At 37.5% G+C, this 16,956-nt stretch overlaps 1 protein-coding gene across 2 annotated transcripts in view; it reads right to left on the reverse strand.

The window, feature by feature from the left end:
• Positions 1-16,956, reverse strand: part of epb41l4a (erythrocyte membrane protein band 4.1 like 4A) — a 517,267-nt gene that overhangs the window by 371,726 nt on the left and 128,585 nt on the right. For both annotated transcript variants that reach the window (XM_069892849.1, XM_069892845.1), the window contains exons 8-10: positions 3,864-3,951; positions 2,253-2,341; positions 2,104-2,167 (exon numbers count right to left, since the gene is read on the reverse strand). In XM_069892849.1, the coding sequence (XP_069748950.1) occupies positions 2,104-2,167; positions 2,253-2,341; positions 3,864-3,951 (241 nt within the window). The remainder of the gene's footprint in view (positions 1-2,103; positions 2,168-2,252; positions 2,342-3,863; positions 3,952-16,956) is intronic.

The following is a 16,956-nucleotide window of genomic DNA, read 5'->3' on the forward strand; positions in this document are numbered from 1 at the left end:
TGTCCACAGAACTAATCTCACTTTGCAGTTACATAATTTGTTTGTTTGAATCACTAGTAAAAGTGACGATTATCCAAGTTAAGTGAAGACTCCATTTGAAGATTTTCACGGGCCAAATTTGGTTTGGTTAGAAAAGAGTAAGCACAGAGAATACGAGAACCATAAAAAGTTAGTTGCAGGTAATCAAAAAGGCAAATGGGACGTAGGCCTTCATTATTAGAGGGGTCAAATTTAAGAGCAGGGAGGTTCTGCTGCAACTCTACAGGGTCCTGGTGAGGCCCCACCTGGAGTAGTGCAGGCAATTCTGGTCTCCTTACTTGACAAAGGATATAATCGCTTTGGAGGTGGTGCAGAGGAGGTTAATCAGGATGATTTTGGAAATGAAGGTGGTTAGCTTGTGAGGAGAAATTGTGTAGCTTGCGACTAACTGGAGTTTAGAAGTATGGAAATGTAAAAATTATGAAAGGAATAGTTAAGACGAAGCAGGGAGATTGTTTCTACTTGCAGGTGGGATGAGAACCAAGGGACATACCCTCAAGATTTAGGGAACTATATGAGGAAGTATGCCTCTCCCAGAGAGTAGCAATCTGTAGAATTTTCCATCCAATAAAACAGAAAAGGATGCCTCATTAAATGTATTTAGGACACTGAGAGATTTTTTTCAATAATAGTGGAATTAAAGTTAAATTTACATTTTTTAATTTAGACGTACAGCACGGTAACAGATCTTTTTGGCCCACAAGCATATGCCGCCCAATTACACCTAATTGACTTACACCCCTGTTATGTTTTAAATGGTAGGAGGAAACCAGAGCTCTGAGAAAACCTACATAGACACAGGGAGGATGTACAAATTCCTTACAGACAGCGCAGTTTTCCAGGCCAGGTCGCTGGCGCTGTAACAGCCTTGTGTTAATCGCAACACTAACTATGCCGTGGGTGTTATGAGGAACTAACAAGTAAGTGGAGCTGAATCAACAGCCAGAGCAGCCATGATTTTACTGAATGGTGGAGCAGGTCGATGGCCAGAAGACTTACTTCTTTAAATTTAAAGTGGCAGAGGAAAGATGCTAGGAATGGCAAGTAAAATGAAATAAAAAATCATTTACAGTATCTGATATTCAGAAATGTGTATGGTTGCAAGGTGGAAAATAAGTCAACCATTATATCTGTAGATTGTAAGAATGGGGAAAAATTAAAAATAAAGGAAGGAGAAAAGAAGGCATGAGAGAAAACAAGAGAAGACAGGTTAAAAGGAGAGGGGAGGGAGGAAGGGGAAAGGGAAGTAAAAAAGAGAAAGAAGAGAAAGATACTTTGCACTAGATTATTAGCCACAAAAGCTTCCAATTCACTATATTTTTTCAAGAAAGTCTGCCAACACAGATGCTATGATTCTATCACCGTACATTGATGCCCTCCACCATCTGAGGCACAACAAACAACTATTCAGTTGAGAGAGCTGTCTCACAGGCAGCTATCTTAAACCACATTATCTACACAAATGAATCACTAGATTTGCCTCTATCTCCCCCATGAAATGCTCCGAGCACAGATGAGGACCTGCAAGAGCTATAATTTGTTTCTTCAAACAGGTGCTGCTAACAAAGGGTGATATATGCAGGTAACACTGATTCTCACATAAAGGCTCGATGCACATCTATTAGTTGAAGTGGACGGAAATTAGGTCCTATGAAATTCAGTCCTATTAAAAAACTGTTTTGAAAATCAACTTTTAACATGGTAAAGTGACTAACTGTGCTATTCAAATTGAATGCCCACTGGGAGAAGGGACACACAGTAAGTCTATGAATTTTGTTTTTACTTTGAATACATTCCAGACCTGAAGGATAGTCATTCAGAAATGAGTCAAAATGCAGGGAGAAATGAGTACAAGATTTAGATAACCAATGACAGCAGGAGATTAAATGGACATTTACGCTGACTTGTTGGATTGAATGGTTTCTTTTTGTGGCATATTTGGTCAATATTAATTCAGTTCTTACACAATGGCATAACTTGTAATTGAAGTTAGAAATAATGATTTTAGAGAGTGGTGAAGAAGTAAAATGGAAGTGAAAAAAATGATGGTGGTATGAAACTTACATCTTTGCCCAGCACCCTCAGCTCAAACTGGGTTTCTCTAAAATTCACCTTGGTTATTCTTGGCCTGTTATTAAAGAGAACATTTTCATTTAAAATGTAAATCAGTGATGTAAGAAAACAAAAATAATTTGGCATTGTAGGTCACCTACCAGAAATACTTTCCAACTTGTATTTTATTCTTGTAGACAACAACTCCAACTGGTGTTAAACCTAAAAAATATTCAGTTTGGTTTTCTCCCTGAAATTCAATCAGAGATTTCATTTGGAGGCATTATTTAAAATATTCTTATTATCTATGATTTCATTTTCATATTCATATTTTTTATACTATTTTAGATATATACTTTTTCAGTTATCGACATTTACATGCAACCTTTACCACATCAGTATCAGTTTAGAGTTTAAAAGAATGAAAGGAATCTTAGTGAAGTACACAACATCCTTACTGGGCTTGACAGGTTGAATACAAAGAGCATGTTTCCTGTGGCCTCGGGGTCTAGATCCAGGAATCAAGGATGCAAGATAAGACATTTAGAACGAAGATAGGGTATATGTTTTCATTTAAGAGTGTGGTGAACTTGTGGAATTGTATACCAAAAACTGAAGGCCCGATCACTGAATATATTGAAAGGAGATAGACTGTTTTCTGAACACAAAAGGGATCTGAGAAGGAGAATAAAAAAGACATACAATGTTGAGAGAGGATCAGCCGTGACTTACCTCCTGACTACCCAAAATCCTTCCATCATCTCGAGGTACAGTCAGGAGTTCGATGGAATAGTCTACAAGCGTCTGGATATAAGTACTTTTACACTCAAGTAGCTCAGTATTATCTAGAACAAATAAGCCTATTTGATTGGTAGCCCATCCACCAACCTAAACATTTATTTCCTTCAACATCAGGGAATCATAGCTAAAAATGCACCATCTATAAAGTGCACTACATCTACATCCATAGAATACTCTGCCATCATTTCCTACACCCTCAACATCTACCATTTTTAAAAAACATTTAGTTTACAAATTCAGGTTTTCTACCCCACAAACCCATGCTGCCCAAATACACAATGTGACCAATTAACCTTCTAACCTTGTACATCTTTGGAGTGGGCGGAATCCAGAACACTTAGAGTAAACCCACATGGGCACATGGAGAGCATACAAACTGTACAGTTTGAACACGGGTCACTGGTGCTGTAATAGCTTTGTGCTAACTGCTACACTAACCATGCTGCCAATTAAGAAGGACAAGGACAGCAGATTCACAAAAACATCATCTCTACCAAGGTGAAGACAGTTCTGATTTGGACATATATCACAGTTTCTCCACTGTCTCTGGGTCTAATTTATGGAAACTTTTCCCTAACAGCAATGTGGGAATATATATCTTCACCAGAAGATGACAGATGTTTAAGGTAATAACTCACAAACACCTTCCCAAAGATGAGAATTGCTGCTCTGGCCTGTGGCAACCAAAAAATAAATACTTTGACCAATCTCTGGATATAACATCTTATCTTGAAATCCTTATGATATGACTGAGGTATTATTTTATTTATACCAAAGTAGTCTTGCAATTGTCCATCTCATCAGAGTTCCCTTTTTTAAAATACATGAACTGACACTGGGCAAGAACAGGATATAGTTTGATTCCAAATACGAGTATTCGGCATAAATTGATGTAACCAGTTATTTTTAATCCAATTCAGCCATGAAAAACAAATGGAAAGCTAAAATATTGAAAATCATTATTTGCTTACAAAAACAGGATGGAGATCTACTCCGTACATCTCTAACAGTTTGGCAACTTGCAAGTAATTAAGTTCTGCCTCAGCAGGAACTTGACCCCTAAGGAGAAATAAAAAAAAATGAAATTACAAGATGAAATGTATTCTGTCCTTAGAAACATTTACATCACAACTAGTTAAGGAAGAGATTGGTTATTATAGAGTACTTTTCACAATTTCTCAATATACAAAGCTCTTAACAGTTGATAAAGTATTTGAAGTGTAATTGCTCAAATATTAAGAAAGGCCAAGCAGGCTCATTAAGGCCAAACAAGGTCCACAAACAATAATATGATAATTACCAAATCATTTATTTTAATAATTTTTAGAGAGATCTTCTGAAGGCAGATCTCCTCTCCAGTTCACTGAGTAGTTGAATATTCCTGTTCATGATTTATTTTAATGAGAACTGGCAATTGCACCACAGCTATGAAACAAACTCGACAGAGTAAACACTTAGTCAATAGTAAGGAGATCCAGGATAACTCGCAACTAGGTCTGCTGGTCAGATTTAGCATATGTACACACGATACACAATACATGTGCTGCAACACCTTGATCAACACAGTCATATAGACAGAAACACAAACATGTTCTTGCCCTCGCATGCTTCCTTGGCCTGCTCACTCTCTCACTACCTATCCTAATCTCCCCCGTCCTTATTTCCTCTTCTCTCAATCTTCATTCACCTAAACCCTTCCCTTAGTCAGTTTGCCATTAATCTTCAAAGTGTACTTACAAGATTTCATATTTCATCAGAAGGATGGCACCTTTGATATTCCTCTTTTAAGGCAGTTTGTCAAGATCAAGGAGGTCATGCTTCTATTCTAGATTAGTGGGTTCTAAGATAGATAGTGAGGCTAATGTACGTTTTGGAGGGTGGGAGGAAACCAGAGCCACCGAGGGAAACCTACGCAGACATGTGAAGAACGTATAAACTCCTTACAGTCTACACCAATTTGAACCTGGGTCACTGGCACTGCAATAGCATTGCGCTAACCGCTACTCTAACCATGCCCCTCATTGTTGGGCATGTGAACAATGTGTCTGCCCAGTGGAGTCAACTAGGAGTGATTTGGGCCTCAATGCTGGAAACATTAACCTGGGTGAGGAAAATGAATTTGGTTTATTTATCCTTTCAGTGATCATCAAGGAGTTTGAAGCACTACAAAAATTCAACCTACCAGAGAAATATATGAATTGGATTAAAGCATTATATAAGGGACCATTGGCAAAAGTGACAGTAAATGCTTATATATCAAACCAATTTAAATTAAGCAGATCAACAAGGCAGGGATGTCCACTATCTCCCTCACTGTTCGTGTTAGCTATAGAACCACTAGCAGAACTGATAGGAACAGAAAATAAAATAAAAGGGATAAAAATAAAATAGAAGGAATATAAAATCAGTCTACTTGCAGATGATGTTATAATATACTTAACAGAACCAGAAATATCAATAAAAGAATTACATAAGAAATTGAAGGAATATGGAGAAGTATTGGGGTACAAGATCAACGCAAATAAAAGTGAAGCAATGCCAATGAATAATGCGGATTTCACAAAGTTTAAGAAAGAATCACCATTTAGATGGCAAACACAAGCAATTCGATACCTAGGTATACAACTAAATAATAATCTCGGCCATCCATATAAACTAAATTATCAGCCATTAATGAAAAAAATTACAAGACAATTTAGAGCACTGGAAAGACTTACCACTAACACTGATAGGAAGGATAAATTGTATTAAAATGAACATCTTCCCAAGGATACAATACCTATTTCAATCATTACCAATTCACCTAACAGAGAAATTCTTCAAGGAGCTAAAGAAAATAATAAGGAAATTCTTATGGAAAGGGGGGAAACCGAGGATAGCACTAGATAAATTAACAAAATGGTACAAACAAGGAAGCTTACAACTACCAAACTTTAAGAATTATTATACAGCAGCACAATTAAGATACCTATCAGATTTTTATCAAACAAGGGAAAAACCAGATTGGACCAGATTAGAGCTAGATAAAATAGGGGAGAAGATACCTGAACATATACTATATAAGTGGAATGAAAAGCTGGTGCAACGTAGGAATTCACCAGTATTGCACCATCTGCTCAACATTTGGAAGAAAATTCACGTAGAAAGGAATAAAATAAATTATCAACTACCAAAATTAATATTGACACAAAATCAACCAATCCCTTTCACAATAAATAACCTTTCCTTCAGAGAATTGGAGAGAAAAGGGATCAAAAAAATATAAAATTGTTTTTTGGGAAATAAATTATTATCTTTTGAACAAATGAAGGACAAATATAATATAACTCACGATACAATGTTTGCATACCACCAACTGAAAACCTACTTGAAGGACAAATTGGGAAACAGTCTGAGGTTACCAGAAGGAAGCAATTTTGAATATGTGATTACAGACACAATGATAATTAAAAGATTTATAACAAACATGGACATCAAACTGCAAGAAAAGGAGAATGACGAAACAAACTGTAAACTTAAACAAAAATGGAAACAAGATCTAAACATAAAGATAAAGAATGAAACATGGGAAAAGCTATGCTTCGGAACTGTGAGAAATACAATAAACACGAGGTTACGCATGATACAATATAATTGGTTACACAGGCTATACATCACACCCCAAACGTTAAATAAATGGGACCCAACAGTATCAGACAGATGTTTTCACTGTAAAAAGGAAATGGGAACAACAATACATGCAATTTGGTTGGACATGTGAGAAAGTGAAAAAAATTTGGGAAGATTTAAACCAGATATTAAATAAAATCACAAAAAGCAATATACCAAAAAACCTAGAGATCTTCCTTCTAAGTAATATAAGAAATAAAGAATTTGGACTCGATTTGGATGGAGCACAAAAAAGATTTATTATGATAGCCCTAGTGTAGCAAAAAAATGTATTATGTCAACCTGGAAATTAGAAGACAACTTGAGAATACAACAATGGTACATAGAAATAAATAAATGTATTCCATTAGAAAAAAATAACATATAATTTAAGAAATAACATCACAATATTCTAACAAATATGGGAACCATACATGAAATTCAATAGAGAAATCCTACCATGAACCTCCACCACCTAAAATGACAGAAGGAGAAGACAACGAAATGAACTGACTCAGTATATAAAAGTAAAAGATAAAAATGTCTTTTTATTTTTATTAAGTGACGACATTGTTTAACGGGTTTAATGTATCTTATAGATTGAACTTTGAATAAATGCGAAGGGGGGTGAGGGAGGGAGGGAAGGGAGGGGGAAAAGAGGAGAAAATGACATTATATATTCAAGAGAAAAATGTCTATGTATTTTGGTCAGTATGGTTTATAGTTGTGAAAAATAAAAAAAATTATAAAAAAAAGGAGTTTGTGGTGACAGCATTGTTGGTATTTTTCATTACTGTGGAAGAATGAGTGCTGTGCAATCACATTTTTAAATAGTGATTCCAGTTCTAGTTTTTCCAACATTCAAAACATCCTTTCCAGATCCATCCTGGTATCTTCCAGATACTCTCAAGATCTAATTTGCTCAATCAAGATCCATCTCACATGTCTAAACTCCAGCAGATACAAGCTTAGCCTGTCCCACTTCTCCTCATAAGACAACCACCAAATCCAGGCTATGGTGTAGGAAATCTACGCTGAACTACTTGCTTCCAATGTATTTACATCTATTATTAAACTAGAACACCAACAAAATATCTAATATGAGACCAATTATAGTCTCACCAAGGCTCTAAACAGATTTATCTACTGTGTCTATGTATTGACTTCTCATATATTATGCAATCAGATATCCTCTCACCATCTGGAACGTAGAATAGAGAACATTATGGCAGAATACATAAATACGATGTTGTGCTGACCTATATATACCTACTCAACAAACTAAACCTTCCTGACCTCACACCCACAATCTATTTTTCTTGCATCCATGTGCCTAAAAATCTTTCATATTTCCCTATTGTACCAGCCTCCACCACCACACCGGCAATGCATTCCACTAATATCCATGTAAAAAAAACTTAATCTTCACATTGCCCTTAAACTTTCCCCTCCTCACCTTAAACAGATATCCTCTGGTGTTTGCTACTCTCACCATGTGATAAAGGTGCTGGGTGTCCATCTATGCCTCTCTCATAATCATATAGAATTTTATTGTGTCTCCTCTCATCCTTCTTCACTCCAAAGAGAAAAGCCGAAGATCTGTTAACCTGTTGCTTTCTCAGGCAAAATCCTGGTAAATCTCCTCTGCATCCTCTCCTGTGTAATGAGGTGACCAGAACTGAACACATTCCAAGTGTGGTCTAGAGTGTTATAGAGCAAAAAAGAAGTTGCCTCCTTTATCCTTAAGTGACCCTACCTTCATTCTCATTATCCTTCTGTTCTTCACGTATGCATAAAATGCCTTAGGGTTTTCCTTAATCCTACTTGCCAGAGCTCTCTGGTGTCCCATTCTAGCTCTCTAAAGTCCTTTTTTAAGTTATTTCCTGGGTGCAATATAATTTTCATGAGCCCTTCCTATCCCTTTGCTTCCTTCATGTTCTTTCACCTATTTTGTCAACCGTTCCCTTATCTTACCATCTTTATCTAGAACTTTGTGCAAGTTGTCCTTAAACATTTTCCAGACAACATTGTTTCCCAGTTTACTCTCCCTAATCCCATCGTTTTAGCACTTCCCCAATTAAACACTGTACCATTTATCTACTCCTATCCTTGAGCATAGCTATGCAAAAGGTGAGAGAGTTGTGGTCACTTTCACCATAATGCTCACCCATCGAGATGTCTGACACCTGACCAGGTTCATTACCCAGGACTACATCCAGTATGACCTCTTCTTCAGTCAACTGGTCCACACTCTCTGTCAAGAATCCTTCTTGGATGGGAGGCATGGCAAGATGGCATAGGTTGAAGATGTGGGATAACACCTCTCCCTGACTCAACTGTTCAAAGCCCCAATTATGTTTTTTAAAAAGTTTTTTAAAGTGCTAGAAAATTGATGAAATATTTCTTACAGCAGCAATGAAGAACATTAAAGGACATATTGCAAAAAGAAGAAGAAAAAAAAAAAAAATCGGCATTTAAACAAGCTGGAAATATGGAAGAAACTCGGCCTGCCTCACAGAAGGAGCCTCAGGAGTTGCTTACAGCGCCACCTTGGCTTCAGAGGACATCGGTCGGCAGGTTGAGTACAATGCCGGTACCTACCTTGCAGTCCGATCTGCAAGATGGCACCGACCATCTCCCGAGCAAGATCCACGTATGGGTGGAAGTTCACGCGTGTGCAAGCATACATGTGTGCGCGTGGCCGAGGACCCGGACATGTGCGAGGATCCACGCATGCGCACGTTGTTGGAATGGGCTCGGCCTGCAGGGGGACCCGGTGTCCATTGGCTGATGATATCGGCCTGGCGGGGCGGGGGGGGGGGTCCGAACCCACAGGCAAGTAGCCCAAAGTGCCTATGTGATGGAGGAAGAGGAGGAAGGAGCTGTACCTGCATTGAGGGAAGAAGAGGAACATTTGTTGATGAAGGCTGCAAGTTTGATGGAGGATAGGCCACAAATTCAAAAGTCTTTACGTTATGGAGCTGAAACCTGTTTTAACTGATATAGCTAAACAAATGGAATATTTGGCTATGCAAGTGAATCAAGGTTTTGCTGCTGTTAAAGAAGAATTTGCTGAAATGAAAGGTGCTTTGACTGATATAAGAGGTGAAATTTCAACTGTTGAAAGGGATGTTAATAAATGTTTGAAGGCAGTTGATAGTGTTCAAGATAAGTTTAAGAAGATTGAAGACGCTTTGTTGGATTGTAAAGATGAAGTGGATCGGAATAATGAATCAGATTGAGGACTCTTTTACTGGTTAGGAAATTTAGAAGAGGGAGTTGATGAAGAAAATTGATTCTTTGGAAAATCAAAGCCGACGTAATAATATTAAGATTGTGGGGCTTCCAGAAAAGTTTTTTGAGAAGTGGATCCCTGAGTCATTGGGGGTGAATGCTTTCCAAATGGATTGGAGTTGGAAAGAGCACATTGGGCGATAAGGAAACCGTTTCCAGGCCAACTTCTGTGGTCTGTTCTGGTTCAAAGTTTGTGTTGTCAGGATCATGAGATGATTTTGCACCTTGCTGTGCAAAATACCCAGAAAAATCAAGGCCCTTTGATGGTTAAGAATAGTAGAGTTTTTTTATGCGGATTTAAGTCAAGACATAACAAAATATTGTAAGGAATTTAACTCAGCTAAAGTGGTATTATGGAAGAAGGAGTATAAATTTGCTTTTGAATACCCCATGGTATTGAAGGTGTTTTACGGGAATGATCAATCTCAGTTTTTTGATAATAATCATGACGCTTTCATTTTTGCTAATTCTTTGCCAGGTAACAGGCGAAGTCAAGATCTGTTTTCTCAGCCACCAGTGGTGCTTGTGGGGGTGAAGAATGGGCAAGAAATGGAGACACTACCGTTGATTCAACCGCATAATGGAAGCAGCATATCATACATGAAATGGGTGTTTTATTTAGTTGAGTTTAGTTTGGGGGGGGGAGTAGTTTGATTGCTGACACTTCTGAAGTTGTTTGCCACTTGCGGCGTTGACCGCACCCGTGTAATTGAGGGGGTAACTACACTTATATTGTAGTTTTTTTTGGGGGGGGCGAGGTATTTTTTTCTTTTTTTGTGGAATTTTTTTAAGTTTTAAAGAGTTTCCTTTTGTAGTTTTGGAAGCTCTGTGAGGTGCCACTCTGCGAGAGATACAAATAGTTATGACTAATTTGAATTTTGCAACTTTTAATGCTAATGGGCTTAATAACCCGATTAAAAGAAAAAAAATCCTCCTTGGATACACCTGACAAATTCTGTCCCATCTATCCCTGTTGCAGTAAAGAAGTGCCAGTCAATATTTGGGAAGTTGAAATCTCCCTTAAAAACCCTGTTACTTCTGCACCATTCCAAAATCTGCCTACTCATCCACTCCTCACTATCCCAGGGCTATCTAGATCATGCATTTCTTCTTATTTTTCCTGCCAAAGCAGATGATTTTACATTTTTACTACATGATGTCTTATTAGCCAGATCTTTGCCCCATTCACTTCATTTTCCAATAAATGTAGCTTTGCTCTACTCAGATTTATCCAAGGCTGTTAATGCAGCCTCTAAACAACATCTGGCATCAATTGGCAAGATACTTTTTGAATAGAATATTTCAATAGCTTGTTAGGTTGTCAAGAAGTCGTCCAATCACCCACCCCACAATCTTTCCATTGCCAATCCTCAAACCACAAGATTCATTTTATGGCTGCTACTGGCAAAGCATGTGATATGATATTAATTTTTTTTCAGTGGATGTGCTGCCACAATCCTGGAATCAGCAGAATTTCAGTTTATATTTAAAGGCCTAAAGTCCAATTTTTGTCAGCCTCAAATGTGTGCTGTGCCTGCACATTCATACCTCAAATAGAATATAGAAATTTATGGCACAGTATAAGGCCCTTTGGCCCACAGTGTTGTGCTTATCTAATAATTTACTCTGATAATTGCCTTGAATTTCCTTCCTTCATAACCCTCCATTTTTCTCAGCTCCAGTACCTAAATAACTAACACGGAGTCTGCATTGGAATAGTATTATTCTTGTCCTACTTGGGGGCTCTCCCTCAAAACCTTTCACATAAATTGCCACCTTCACTAATACAGAACTTGAAATTTTCACTACTTTTGCTGCCAATTTCAACCCTGTTCACCTTTATATGGCCCTTCTTTGACTCACCTTTCCTTTTCTTGATTTTATTTTCCACAGCTTGGGTAGATTAGTGACAAACATCCATTACATGCTGACTAGATTCCCACAGTAACCTCAACTACACTGTACACTGTTGTCCAACTTGACCGCTGTAAAAATCACATTCCATTCCTCCAGTTCCTCTGACGATTAGGCTTTCTACACAGATACCTCTAAATTTTCATTTGGTTAACAATGGTCTCCTTTCTACTACAGTTGACCACATCTTGTCTATTTCTTCTTCTCTTTCACTGCTGTCTCCTCTCAGACAGAGAAGGATAGTCTTCATCCCACCAGCCTTCATATTCAATGGACCATCTTTCACCATCTTCATCACCTTCAATATGTTTCTTCAACCAGATACATTTTACCTCTCCTTTCAGCATTCAGAAGAAACTATTTATTTGGCAACTTCTTCATCTCTTCTTCTATCTCAACAAATTAGTTGCCATCTCATAGCTCTTTCAATGTAAGAACAGGAGATACATCTGTTGTTTTAACTCATCCTTTACCCCTTCCAAGGTCCTAAGCAGTCCTCTCAGGTTATATATGGTCACAGTTGCACATCCTCCAATTTAGTGCATTGTGTTAGATATCAGGGAAACCAAAAGCAGTTTGAATTTTTTTTGACAGAGCATATTCTTTCATTCAATTGGGCTGATCCTGACCTTCCAGTTGCCAGTTACATAAATTCCCCATCCTGTCCCTCCAATTTACTTGTCAGTGTTATTCTATATATAGTCTTACAATGAATCCCATAACTCAGGATCTTTTATCTAGATACATTCCAGACTTCAGCACTAAATTCAACTATTTCAGAGAACTCACTATAATGATAGAGTGCTAGCGATCCTTTTGACTACTAGAGGGAATTGGAGACTAGAGCTTGGGTTGGATTCAAGATGGATGGCTCCACACTTTTTTGTGTGTACTTTATCTAAAAAAGTATAGTTGTTTTAAAAGAATCCAAGTTTATTTAATACAATAAAAGAAACATCACAAGGTACCAGAAATGGAAGAAACACCAGGAGTGTGTATCAGTCATTATCAGGAGAGATATGGAGAGTGTAAAGACTCCTGACGCTGTACATTGGATTGGAAATGTCGACTATGAGTGGAGGTTGTTCAAACAAATTTTCATGCTGTACCTGCAAGCTATTGGACTCAATAGCAAACATGATGCATAAAAGATTGCACTGATGCTTACTGTGATGGGACCTCAAGCACTAGAGGTTTTCAATATATCTGTTTTTACAGAGGCAGAAATCCAGGGCAAGTTTGACAATATTATTGAGATTTGTTTGATGAAGATTGTTCACCAAAGAAAATTGAAACATTCAACAGGTACGTGTTTCACTTGCATATGCAGCAGCAGGGAGAGAGCTGTGATTTTTTTTAACAAACTTGAAATTAAAAGCAAAAACATACAATTTTGGATCGTTGCAAGATTCAATAATCCATGATTAAATTGTGTTTGGAATTATTGATAAGTGAGAGCAAGATTGCTACGAGAGACAGACCTTACCTTAGCTGGAGCTGTGACGATAAGCCATGGCAGTGAAATAGCTCTGCAGCAGGTGAAAAAATTCTGTGATAGTATCAAAGCCAGTGAAAATGAAGGCATAGTCATAGCCACAGTATCAGGCCACACACATAAACAAAAAAATGAGATGTAGGAAACAACTAAAAGATGGAGAGACTGCATTAGATCTGGCACTCAACATGCAGCAAAACGATGCTCAGCCTAAAAGTGCAAAGAGCAGAATCATTATGCAAAGCAATGTTTTTCTAAAGGGAAACAAAACAGAGGTGAAACTGTACATACTATAGAAGAAACTGGTCTCCGTTACACAATTTTTATGGGTATGGTAGTGCAGAAAGACTATAAACCAACAGATACTGAACAGCCAAGTGTGAACAAGTTAAGCAGGTTAAGTGGACTGTGTCATTGCATACAAATGGAGCAGATATTCATTTCATGCTGGACACAAGCAAAGGTTAATTTGATCTGTGACACCAGGGTAATGAAGATAAAGCCATACATCCAAGCAAACCCTGTGCAGCTCAAAGCCTACGATGGACAAAGCATCGACACGAATGGTACATGTAAATTCAAGGTGAAAGTTAAAGATAAAGAGCACCATCTCCGGATCATAGTCATCCCAGATGGACATGAATCACTGCTGGGTGATAAAGCATGTAAAAACTTAAGCCTGGTCAAGAGGGTATACCACATTAACATGCCAATGCACGGAACAGCATAAAGGAAATACTGGATCAATTTCCAGACATCTTCAAGGGGTTTAGAGATCTACCATTCACCTATAAGATACAGTTAAAGGAGGACACACAGTCATTAGTACATGCCACAAGGAGGGTTTCAGCGCCACTAAAAGAATAGCTCAAGCAGGAACTTGACTGAATGACATTACTGGGGTCAAAAGAAAGTGGAGGAGCCAACAGAATGGGTGAATTCAATGGGGAGAGTCAAAAAAAGGAAAGCTGACTCACGTGTGTGCATGGACCCAAAAGACTTGAATGCCAATATAAAGAGGGAACATGATCAGATTCCAACCAGGGATGAAATTACAAGTGAGGTTGCCAGTGTAAAGTTTTTCAGTAAATTGGATGCATCCCAGGGCTTCTGGCAAGTAAAACTGCATGAAGATAGAACAAAATACTGAACAATTAATACACTGTTTAGCCAATACTCCTGTCTGAGATGCCTTTTGGAATTTCCTCAGCTCTGGAATTGCTCCAGAGGACAATGGAGAACATTATGGAAGGCATATACGGGGTACAGGTGAGCATCAGTTTGTTGTGAAGGAAATCACCTTTCTGGGAGATAAACTGTCAGACGCAGGTGTGGAGCCAGACAAGAGCAGGGTGAAAGCAATTTTAGAGATGCCCAGACCCACTGACAAAAAAGGCATATTGAGAGTGTGGGAATGATCAATTTCATTGGTAAATTCATATCAAACCTGTCTTCCAAATCAATGTACCTCAGGAAGTTGTTACAGGACGAATGTGAATTCCAGTGCACAGCCAACTATGAGGAAGAATGTGGACAACTGAAGACCATTCTAACTACAGAACCAGTGCTTTTGATGTTCTTTGATGCATCCAGTAGGACAAAAATATCTACGGATGCTTCGAAAGATGGAATAGGTGCCATACTACTTCAGCTGTGGGAGAAGATTTGAGGCCAGCAGCATATGCATCAAGGACAATGACATCTGAATGTCGAGATGCACAGATCAAGAAAGAGTGTCTAGGTCTGGTTTACAGACTCGAGAAATTCCACGGTTATGTGTATGGCCTACCAACATTCATGGCAGAGACAGACTACAAGCCATTAATATCCATAATCAAGAAAAATAGCAGTGAAATGTTGCCGCGAATCCAAAAACTGTTGATGAAGCTACGATGTTATGATTTTGAATTGGTGTATACACCAGGGAAACTTATTATGTTAGCTGATGTGTTATCCAGGGCAATGACACAGAGTGAAGCACATAATGAGAGTTCCACAGAGACAGATGTGAATCTCTACAAGATCCTGATCACTGAATCTCTTCCTGTAACCAACATAAAATCCAAGCAGATCACAGGTTTTTTTTATGGTGTTTTTTTTGGAATGGAGTTTATTATCAGTAGTAACTATAGTCAGCTGAGTATAACTTTACATTAATTTTGTTTCAGGATTTGTAGGCTGCACCTCAGTTTGATGGGTACTGTGTTAAATTATATAGAAAGCACCTGCATCTGTCAAGAATGGTGACCCAGTTCTTCATATAACTAGGTAGCTTTAACTCTTAGCATTGAAATTTGCCATTTAATCACACAAGTATGATTTCTGATAGCTATTTCAGAACTGGATATTTAAACTGTATTTACCCAAAAATGTCCACACTTTTGGGATTACTATTTCAATTTGCACAATACAAAATTCTCAAAAAAATCACATTCAATTGTATGTGGAATATTGCTTTTAAGGTTCAGGATCTTATCTAGTACAATACTACATGCTGACATTTTCTGTAGGTACTGAACATGCAAATGTTCATGTCAGGGTACTGTAAATTACATTGCTATGCAGGAAGGTGGAGGCTCCATGAATGGCAAATCTTCTGGTGCTTTCTTTACAGCTTCCTCATTTAAGGGCAACTTCATAGTTTCTATAAATGCTGATGGCCAGATTATTGATTATACCAGATTATTTCAGCAGATCACAGCTGAAACAGAAAAGGACACAGTTCTACAGAAGGTCATCATGAATCTGAATGAAGGATGATTGAGAGGTGAATATCAGCCATTTTTTGAATACTTTATTTAAAAGTTTTGAGTAAACAATACAAAAAAAGAACAACCCCCCCCACCTCCTCTCTTCATAACCCACCTTCCTCCCATCCCAAATAAACCCAAAAGAAAGAAGAAGGAAGAGATTAAAAACATCAAAAACACAAAAAAGGACCGCCATGAATCAAAGCAAACCACCACACCGAACTCTATGGAATTCAACATTTTAAACCCATATAATCCAAATAAGGTGCTCCACACTTTAAAAAAAAAGATAATTATCACATAAATTGTATGTTATTTTTTCCAAAGGAATACAGGATCTCAATTCTGACTGCCATCTCTGCAACTCCAAATCAATCTCATTTTTCCAAGTTACACATTTTCTTGCCACAGCCATTGATAACCTTAAAAATGTAATCTGATACTAGGTCAATCTCAAGGTCAAACTCAACATTTTAACATTACCTAATAGAAATAATGCTGGGTCCATTGATAACTGAATCTTTAAAATGTTCTCTAAAAATTCCTTAAGTCATATCCAAAAAGGTTTAACCTTATCACATAACTAAGTCGAATGAAAAAAGGAACCTACTTCTTTGGTACATCTAAAACATCAATCTGAAGAAATTAAATTATATCTCTTTAATTTCTGAGGGGTTAAATACAGGATGTATAAAATTATAATTCACTAATCTCTATCGAACATTAATAACGTTAGTCATACTATCCTTACATATAGATCTCCAATCATCTTGGTCAATTAATATTCCAAAATCATTTTCCCATTTTAAACTTGATTTATGAATATCTAATTGAAGCATCTTGCTTTGTAATAATTTATACATTTCTGAAATAAACTTTTTTGTACCACCTTCCATAAGCAAATTTCAAATTTAGTTTGTCTTGGTAATCTTAAAGAAGGTCCAAAATTGTCCAATAATAAAG

The sequence above is a fragment of the Narcine bancroftii genome, chromosome 1 (assembly GCF_036971445.1).
Source record: "Narcine bancroftii isolate sNarBan1 chromosome 1, sNarBan1.hap1, whole genome shotgun sequence".
NCBI lineage: Eukaryota > Metazoa > Chordata > Chondrichthyes > Torpediniformes > Narcinidae > Narcine > Narcine bancroftii.